Below are 10272 nucleotides of genomic sequence, written 5' to 3'. Positions count from 1 at the left end.
AATATTGTTTCAGATTATTTCATTGCAAAGCTTGACTTTTGTGCCAAAATGCACAGCTTGTCTACTTCCTAATCCATAATACTAATTACTATTTTCAGTTAATATTAACATCAAGTCACAATATACCATGACCTCTCATGTATTATTGCTTCTAAAACATGGTGGCTGGCGACTAGCAAAAAGCTTCACACACAATTGCAACTAAAAATGTTGTTGCTATTGCACAACCACAACCTAGAGCAGCAGGGGGTTATTCTATATGGGGAGTTCCAATTCAACTGTGCCATTAAGTGACTTCACAAAGCTCATATTCAAGTCAAAACCCATTTCTTTTTTGACCAAGCAGCTACAGTTTTTTATGTAACAATGTCACAGTAAACATATTTTAAGTCTTTAAGTCAACATGCTATTGGAATATTATAATCACTTTTCAGTGACTAAATAAGCATACACATTGGCCAACAGGTTCCGGCATGAAGAAAACAAGACAAGATAAACCTGGAACAAAGTTGTTTTGGATTGTGCCACTGCACTGGCAATGGCAAACAGACAGATAACCTGGTTAATGGCTAAAGGGGATGAGAAATCTTGGCAGTGGTTAGAGTGAAAACCAATATATTTTCATTTCTGCTGATGAGGGAATAATGACTATTCAAATTTACCTGCCGAAATATAAACCGATTACATACACACACACACATGCATATACCTATACCATACTATGTATGGTCTCCTAGCATACTGTGGATTGACTGTTCATATAACCAAACTACTGGAAATACAATGTCTATGTACATTTATATCTGTTAGTAGCTCATAAGAAATGCAAATCCCAGGCGGTCCAAGTGTGGAGGGCCAAGCAAGGAGGATCTATGTTTTTGGTACTTTATTCCTAGTACCACCCAACATCAGCTATGCAGTGGCTGTACAATCCCCTACCAATGTAATTGTTTCCAATTGGATGAGGTCAAAACATTGCAAGATACATAAAACATAATGTCCATTCAATAGTTTTTGCTTCCAAATTTCACTGTAAAAAATAATAAGAACCTGGAGTTCCTGCAAGGTAAAAAAGGAAGTCCACTCTACATAGGAACTCAAAAGCTCACCAACTACTGTATATGGACAAGACACTCTAGACTGGTATTTTTGCTCTGCACACACATGGAGCATGTCTTTCTCTTATGATCATGTAGCTGTCCAAAATGTTTAAGTGCAAAGATAGCAGATAATTTACCGTTTTCTATGTTCTTCCTAATTTAGCCATTGCCACGCCCTCCCATGTCTCTGTCTGCCAGTGCCCGTGTAGGTGTAGATACACGTGGAGACACAAGCTGTTTCTTTTCACCTGCGCAGAGTGACGTTTCTTGTGTTCTCTCGCCCATCTGCTGAACAGGCAACTCAGTAGGAGTCACCAGTGCAGCAACAAGGACACAATCCCCCAATGGGCCATATACCATCTATATCCATCTATAAATGCACCAAGTCTCTGTACGCAAGTCTGTAACAGGGGGGCAGTCAGACAGATATTTTGTGAAGCCACAAGGAAATCGGGATTTCCTGAAAGTTCATATAATGGCCTGTTGTGGCGCTGTCATTGGGCCCAAAAAAACCCATAGCCCTATAGACCGATTCCGTAGCGGGTCTCATGGTCGCAGCCTACGTATTTCCTGTAGGCGGACTCGACGTAGCTGCGGGGGTAAAACCCTCACCAGGCGCACTCTTCCACTACAGTGAACGGCAGAGTGACTGATGTTAGTTTGCCTCAAACTTTACTCCTTTACCTGCTTTTTTACTAACACTAACATTACAAAGATGACCAGAACATCGAGATGAACCTGTGTAGTTTATGGCTGCTCCAACAGTAGTGGCAACATAACAAATGAAATAAAACGGAATGTCTAATATCCACCGCGATGGCGGAGACCAGAGCCATTGAGCAATGGTTGAGACAAAGCAGTGAAAGATACATAACGCCAGTCTTACCCAATACCAAATATTTCTGTTTTATTAACACAAGGCTGCTGTACTTTATACCTCGTACTTTAAATGCTTAGTATGAGGTATAAAATACAGCAGCCTTGTGTTCATAAAACAGAAAGATTGGGTATTGGGTAAGACTGAAATTATGTATCTTGCAGGATTCTTCACTGCTTTGTCTCAACCATTACTCAATGGCTCTGGTCTCAGCCATCGCGGTGGATATTAGACATTCCGTTTTATTTTATTTGTTATGTTGCCACTACTGTTGGAGCAGCCATAAACTACACAGGTTCATCTCGATGTTCTGGGCATCTTTGTAATGTTAGTGTTAGTAAAAAAGCAGGTAAAGGAGTAAAGTTTGAGGCAAACTAACATCAGTCACTCTGCCGTTCACTGTAGTGGAAGAGGTGCGCCTGGTGAGAGTTTTACCCCCGCAGCTACGTCGAGTCCGCCTACAGGAAATACGTAGGCTGCGACCATGAAACCGGTACGGAATCGGTCTATAGAAGTCCATGTATTTGGGCCCAACTTCACCTAGACTGTATTACCTTAATAAACATGGTCATGAATACTTTCTGCTTCCAGTCACTAGTTTAAAGTCTCATTTCTAATTAAATTAAAATTATGGTCCCATTTATAAAAAAAATGACCATAAAGTCGCGCATGTTCTGAGGGGCGTGGCTACCGTTACAGTCTATGATCGGGATTCCCCACCCACTCGAGTCAAAATAAAACCAACTAAGAAGAAGGGGGGAAGTCCCGCATCGTTGTCTGGGCCAGCCAATGGGCCAGCTGGGCTCAAACGGATCTAGAAAGATGGCGACTTACAATTCAAGGACTGACAGGCTTCATTTTACATTCATGTTAGACCCGGGGAACGCTTTGTCCATATTTTTTACAGTCTATGGTCTGTAATCCCCGTAACTTGAGAACCGTTCACCCCACCGATCCCATTCGACACACACGTTCCACACCCCCACAGGGAGTGCAGTGCCCGGTGATGAGTCGGTCAAACACACAGTTCTGGCCCAGGCCGTAGCGTAACGGTCTGGGCACCGGACTGGTAATCCAGTCGCAGTGTGCCGCGGGTTCGACTCCCGGACCCGACACGGCCTTTACTGCATGTCATCCCCCCATCTCTCTCCCGTTTCCTGTCAGCCTACTGTCTGTCCCTTCAAAAATCAATAAAAGGCGTAAGCCGCAAAAAAATATCTTAAAAAAAAAAAAAAAAAAACACAGTTCTCCAGAACCACCACAAAAGGTCACCCCTATATCTCCATATATGGAGCTAGCCTGTTCTGACATTACATGCCTGACACAGAACTCCATATATACTGTAGGAATAAAGGGACACAGACAGATGGGTGGAACAGGTACTCTGACACGGGTAACGAGTATTGCATAGCCAGGTGGGGCATGGATCTCCAACTTCCATCGTTACCGACTCGGTGCTCTACAGCCGGGCACCGGTCTAGTAGATATAAAAACCTAGATGCCTCATTCGCAGCTGCGGTTCATGGCGCAACCTGTATCGCAGGGAAGGTGGAAGGCACGCTGCCACTCAAAGTAACTACTGGCCAATCACAGCATGTCTTTTCCCGGAACTTATCAATTCAGAGGAGCATTATTGGCCAGAGAAAACAAATGTTTACATTGTCTCCGATTGGCCTAGAGAACATCCCCTTCTGTGACTCACACGGAAGCTTGCCTTGATGCCTTCCCTGAAATGGCGCACAAGATACAGAAGCCCCAGAGCCAAAGGACGTGTCTACCTTTCTATGTCTATGATCTAGAAAGGTAACCCTAACATGGAGAAAAACTTAGACTAAGCCAATTCTAAACACCAAAACCTCCCATTGAAAGAACACATCTCAGTCAAACAAACCCCAGTTCAGTTCACACCCATGCATGTGAGTGACTACTGAATCATTTTCTGACAACAGTGGGCCAATCAACGACAAAGAAAAAACAATAGGGAGCTGTTTAGCCTGGATGAGGAGGACAGTGGCTACCTGTCCCAGTACAACAGCTGAAAAAAGCAAGGAAGAGCACTCCACCCCGACTAAACTGTGTCAAGAGTCAAGGGCACAGACTCGTTCTCCATCTAAATGTTCTCCATCCAAATCTAAGGCAGACATTCTGACATTCCGTTCTGGAACTGTATTGACATCTATGCCTAAAATGTGTCACTGGAAGAAACATTTCGTTCTCTTATGCATTTTATGCATCCGCTGAATGACAATAGATATCTATCTGATCTATACTATGTGATATCAACCACATGTTATTGCATATCATAAAGGATGGACAATCCACCTCATGCTACAAAGTTTGTAGTTAGTTTTTTGTGTGTGAAATGGACAAAAAACAAGAGCCCTAACAGACTGAAAGACACCTTTCCACATTGTATGGCAGCTGCAGTATGATCTGGACCTGTAATGACTTGTTAAACCACTGGCACAAACTTGAACATACTGTATACTGTTAGTATACAGTAAAAGCAGTCTTTGAAAATATGCTTGAGTCCCCCAACACAAGCACATGCAGTATTTGACGCAAACTGTTTCAAGAAGGCAAACATTATAAATAAAAAATATATATTTTTAGGTGGGACGAGTATAAAAATGCTACATCTCTCTCTCTCTCTCTCAAAACAAAAAACAAGGATAAAGTGCTCCTCACTGATTGTGTAAACTTAGAGTCTGGCAAGCTCAATAACAACATTTTGGCTTGTCATAAAGACCTGAAAAGGGCCACGCCCAGACAGTGTGGTTTTAACAGTCTCACTCAGGTCTTCACCACTTCCTCAATGAAAAATGCACACCTGGAAAACAATAATACTAATTTAGTATTAACATGTATCCTAAACGACATAAAACTGTCCAAAGAATCATACATTCTGACCTCAATAAATTAGTGATTTCCAGCTTATTGACCCTCTTGACTGAGCTCTGGAGTGCTCCGCTTGAGAGTCCAAGGAAGGCATTAGCAATGACAGGAACTGATTAAAAAAAAAGGAGAGATGGCTTGATAAACATGGGATACAAACTCAGCTGGTCAGTCAGTTGCCCTCAGACGGCATGCAGGCCTCTCTCCTGACCGTCCAGCTGCACTTTGATCTTGTGCAGCTCCTCGATCTCCTGGTGGTGGCGATCCGTCTTGTGGCGCACCAGCGTGCGGTAGAAGTGGATGGTGAACACCACGAAGATCACGCCCACCGGCACCATGATGATGGTGGAGGCGAGCGCCGCCTGCCAGCCGGTGTGCTGCGGCGGAGCGGCAGACGGCCGCGGCTGTTGCTGCTGCTGCTGCAGCATGCCAGAGTCCACCGGCAGGAACTTGATCCAGCAGAGGAGCACCACCTCGGCCAGGAACAGCAGGATGCCCAGGGCCGTGGAGAAGCCCCAGGCTAGCTCGATGTAGTGGTGCATGCGCTCGTGTGGCGACTCGCTGACTGAGTTGAGGTTGTGGATGTTGCTGACGGCCTCCACGTTGGGCAGGATGCACGTGCTGATGAGCAGGGCAAAGAGGTGCACGGCCACCAGCACGGTGGTGCACACGCTGAAGGCGATGAGGAGCAGGCGGGGATAGGGATAGTTCATCTCCAGCTGCACCTCCACCATGGCTACCTGGCAACAGACAGCAGACCGACTGACATCAGCACTGTGGCGTGGCTGCACAGCACGGTACAAAATCCAGTGTTCATTTAACTAATTTAACTATTTGGAATTTAGTTTACTGTCAGGAGCTCACCATGCAACTAAGAACACAATACTGTTACAGCCTGCCTCTGCCACAATAAACAAGCCACAGTAAAGGGTCCCAGCGGGAGGCATACCGTTAGACTTAGAGCATTCATGTCAACATTTATTTCCTGCCAAGGACCATTATGCTATTTATATCATTATGGCAGTGAGGGAACTGATTTTCCTGCCAAGGTCCAGTTCAGTTTCTCACTAATTTCCTTCAAGCAAAACATGGTTTCAACAATTGCATTATTCCCATGAATAATAAACACCACTCACTGCCGTTATGTTTCTCTAAATTGCAGATGCATTTAATCTAACATAAACCCTATTCCATCTGAGGTCCAGTAATTTAATTTTGGCTGGACCACAACAGTGGGCCCAGGCCCCAGTCGTATAAATGCAAATGTTGCCAACTGACTGACTGTCTGACAGAGTTTCCCCATTGGCCATCATTGTCTTTCAAGATGAATCTGTGCACAACAGGTTGTCAATTATGACTTCATAAGTAATTTTAACAGTTACTCCTGCAGGGATCTTCAATTAGCTCATCCCAAATTTAATAGCATGCCAAGATCTGAATATTTTCATGCTCCTGGAAAGTATATCCCGGATAACTTAATCACTCGCCTCAGCCAAGTATGGCGGCTGTGGCCACAGCCTTCATCAGTCATTTCAAATTGCAAGCCCCTGTCATTGTCTCCACCAGGCCGAAGGCATGTGGGGAGAGTATGTTTTGCACTTCGTCCGTCCGTGTGTCCGTCCGTCCGTGTGTGTGTCCGTGTGTCCGTGTGTCCGTGAACAGCTAATCTCGGCCACCGTTAACCCGGTCGATGCCAAATTTTGCACACACACTCCCTGGATGCCAACGATGAACCTCTGCCCCAAACTTTCCAGAACGGCCTGTTATAGCGCCACCAGGAGGCCACTTTGTGCAAAACAAGTTTTTTCACAGTACACCTACAGATTTTGTCCAAACATCACGCAAATTAGTACACAGTCTCTCTAGAGCCATTCAACGAAACGGGTCTTTCAGATTTCTCAGACTCCATCCTGATTGGTTAAGATTGGCTTCCAAAGTTCACAGGAGTGCTCAGTTTCAAACAAAATGCTGCAAATCATGAACACATCGCGTGATTTCCGTGAAATTGTGCACGCACATTCCCACTAGGCCGAGGACGAAATGCCACATGAACAATTTCAACTCAGCCTCAAGGTGGCGCTATAACTGGCCGAAAAGTGTTTTTACCTCTAACTGCACGGATCTGTGGATAACCTGGTGGAGACCTGTGCCCAGAAGGGCACTTTTTCTAGTTTCATATATTATCCAGACCTACTTTCAACGTCTTTTATCAATAATAAAAATAATAATTGGTGCTCCTTGGGAGCATCAGTGGTAACAATTAATTCTCCTTAACCTTTTGAGTTGAGAATATCAGTGCTACCAAGATACATTTCAAGCCTTGCCAGGTGCAGAGCACTGGTCCTGCTCACGACAGTGGTGAGTGCCGTTTACGTAGAACGAACACGCCATTGAGAGTAAACAGAGCATTACTCATGTGTTAACTAGAGTTTAACACAGCACTCGACTACTTTTTACTTTTACTCAAGTACAATGGGCTGTATGCACACATGCCATTTTGGAAAGAACTTGGGCCCCTTCCCTACTTCCTACCTTCCTTCACAGGTGTTACTGATGATACTAATGAAGTCTATGTTCAATTCTGGTCAGACAGAGTCAGGGTGCTGCTATTGTGCGTGTTGGTTCACTGGAAAAACTGCACGGCCAAGTGGATCTTAAAAGTGTCCTTGAGTTGGTTCCAAATGGCCCTGTACGGGCGTCAGATGTGTAACTCTGAGAGTGTACAAATATGTCCATTTCTAGACTCTCATTTTACATGTCCATTTGTACACTCAAAGTTATGAGGGTCCTGGAAATTAAAACGTTTGAGAACCACTGCACACTAAACGGAACAGAACCTTAATTAGTATCATCAGTAACTAACACCTGTGAAGGAAGTAGGGAAGCACCCGGAAGTAGGAAGTAATCCGATCGTTGTTTCCGCATGTCGGATAACCGTGAGCAACCCATTCTGTGTGCATATAGCCACTCTTACTTGTAACAGAGCATTTCTATATTGCAGTATTTTCTGCTACTACTGTTTCCACCACTGATAGACAGTGACATAACATGTCGTTTCGTATGACCCACCATTGCAAAGCCAGAAAGGAGAGCCGATGTCCGGCTGGAGGCCTTCAGCTTGGCTCTGCTCAGGTAGAGCTTCCTCCAGGACAGGGCCTGGACAGAGTGGTGGTTGGAGCTGACCAGCTCCAAGTAGCTACGACGGACCCAGTCCCGGTAGTCCATCCCGCCGCCATCCTGCATCCTCTCCGAGCATCCGCCGGGGGCTGGGGAGCCCATGGGCACATTTAGCTCACTGGACATGGAGACTAGTGGGGCATGTATGGTACTAGGGATAAGAGGAGACTCGGTAAATGGTTTTATTTTATCCCATACGTCAGTGGTTCTCAAAGTGGGGTCTCTTGAGGGAGTTTCCAGGGGGTCCTCAACCACTTTGTACTACTTTAACCTCACAACACGCTTGTAAAGCGCTTGTAGATCTGTCTGCTATTAGTATTTTCAAAGATTCTGAAATGATTATTTACACCCCACACCCCCACCAATGTTACCATGTAAAAGCTTTTATCGCTAATATCGACTAATATCGTTATCATCATTTAATTTGTTATCATGTTTTTTTGCTAACATTGAAAGATAATCCTATCCCATAATAAAATAAAATAATACAAATCTGATTGACCTTTCTGACATCACATATTATCTCCAGGTTTGCTCCAGGACAGCAGCACTGTCAAAGCATCAATCAGGCTACATACCATGTGACTATTAAAACATAGAACCCAGTGCTGAGCCAATAGCTTATGTCACCATGGCATAGACTGCATTAGCCTAATAGAAAGACTCTAGACAGAAATACATGTATGGAAGTGAAAACTGCCGGTCGTCTGTATTACAGCTAACGCTGGTCGGTATAAATTTAGCTTGCTACAAAAGTCATTAGTACTACAGGCTTGGGCTTCTAGTAGTCGGTACTCATCTTACTAACAGAAATAAACGAGAGTAGTTTTTGGGAAGTCCTGCAGCGCGGAATACATTGTTACACCGGTATATGGCCTTATCTAATTATGTGACGCCAGAGGTCACTGTTTCGCAATTTAATCGAATTAACGGGTATTCCTCTTAGAGTATACTCTAACACACAAACAAGGGACTAAATTATTTTCGCTCCTATGCTACCAAAATGTGGAACGCCCTACCAACAGTCATTAAGACATGTGAATCCCTTGACTCCTTCAAAACTGCTCTCAAAGGGCACCTACGGACGGCTGCAATTCGAAACTGGCCCCCGTAACATCCCCCCCACCGCCCCCCCTTTTCCCCTCACTGTATATGTTTCTTTTCCCTTTTTACCTCCTTTATGATGAATTCCTGTTCTGTTCTTTAACTATATAGAAGTGTCTATTTGTACGTCTCTAAATGTTTTGATAAATTGAACATGGTGGACCCTCTTGTAAACAAGTGTAATGCTTGGGTCGTCCACTCACAGTTAACAGTCTTTGTATTGAGTTTGTGCTTGAAATGTACTGTAATTCTGCAAACTGCAAAACTAAATATTTCAATCAATCAAACCATGTTCAGTTTAACAGCAGCACTCTCTAGCGTCAAAGAAATTAAATAGGTCACCAAATTCGGCGCAACCGCGCAACATAGGTACCGAGTCTAGCTGACATTTCCCCGACAGAAAGCTCGTCATTATTCGCGTCTTAATTTATAGAGAGACGGTTGAGTTATAAAGCTACTATTAGCACGAACGCAAGTTCTGTAACGTAATTTGTCTCCAATCATCACCGGGAAGGCACGCGAACAGTGACATCAAAATAAATAAATAAACAAGACGTCCAGCGGACTGACTCACTTATTAAACTAATTAACACCCCAGTGATGTAACACGTAATTGTTTCGTCTGAGGTTTGCGTGACACGATGTTAGTACGACTATTCACATGTTGCATTATTTATCTTACCTTGACTGCAGAAAAAACACCCGTTCAATTGCATACAGATGATTTGATTAAATGATTCAATTAAAGGCAGACAGAAGCCAACCAAAGCCGCGCAAGAGAACACGACTGCAATGTTGTTTGTGTTCGTCAACTTCCGCCTTATATATATTATGCGCCTCTTCTAGTTTTTCTTCTGTTGAGTTTTGCTGTGGGGGAGGGTGGGGGCTACGGTCGATGTATACTTCGTCGCACGTCGGTGTCGCGTCGAGCTTGGTGCGAAGCTACAAACCTATATCGCGTGGCGGATGCGACGCGCTGAGGGCTTGTAGGTTTGCTATTGTCTGCGCGCGGCACCGTCGTGCGACGGAGCATAAATTAAGCTTTATATGGTTGGTTGCAATCCATTAAAGTGTTGCATTACCAGTTACCACCATCTGCTGGAGCTGGATTGTGTACCT

The 10272-nt window shown here is 44.2% G+C and overlaps 1 protein-coding gene across 4 annotated transcripts; it reads right to left on the bottom strand.

Moving 5' to 3' along the window:
• Nucleotides 1–3510: 3510 nt before the first annotated feature.
• Nucleotides 3511–10007, bottom strand: orai2 (ORAI calcium release-activated calcium modulator 2). Of its 4 annotated transcripts, XR_014569665.1 has the most exons (4): nt 9836–9972; nt 7938–8200; nt 4808–5608; nt 3511–4776 (listed from the first exon to the last, which is right to left on the bottom strand). XR_014569665.1 is itself a non-coding variant. In XM_083771786.1 (3 exons), the coding sequence occupies exons 1-3, from the start codon at nt 9867–9869 to the stop codon at nt 5055–5057; spliced, it is 789 nt and encodes a 262-aa protein (XP_083627912.1). In that variant the 5' UTR covers nt 9870–10007; the 3' UTR covers nt 3511–5054. The 4 variants fall into 4 exon arrangements, 3 of the variants coding, with proteins under 3 accessions (XP_083627912.1, XP_083627910.1, XP_083627911.1); XM_083771786.1 differs by having other exon boundaries at nt 3511–5608; nt 7938–8138; nt 9836–10007; XM_083771784.1 differs by having other exon boundaries at nt 3511–5608.
• Nucleotides 10008–10272: the final 265 nt, after the last annotated feature.

The sequence above is a fragment of the Protomyctophum parallelum genome, assembly GCF_964188405.1.
Source record: "Protomyctophum parallelum genome assembly, chromosome: 1".
Lineage (NCBI taxonomy): Eukaryota > Metazoa > Chordata > Actinopteri > Myctophiformes > Myctophidae > Protomyctophum > Protomyctophum parallelum.
This window is presented reverse-complemented; position numbering and strand designations above follow the sequence as displayed.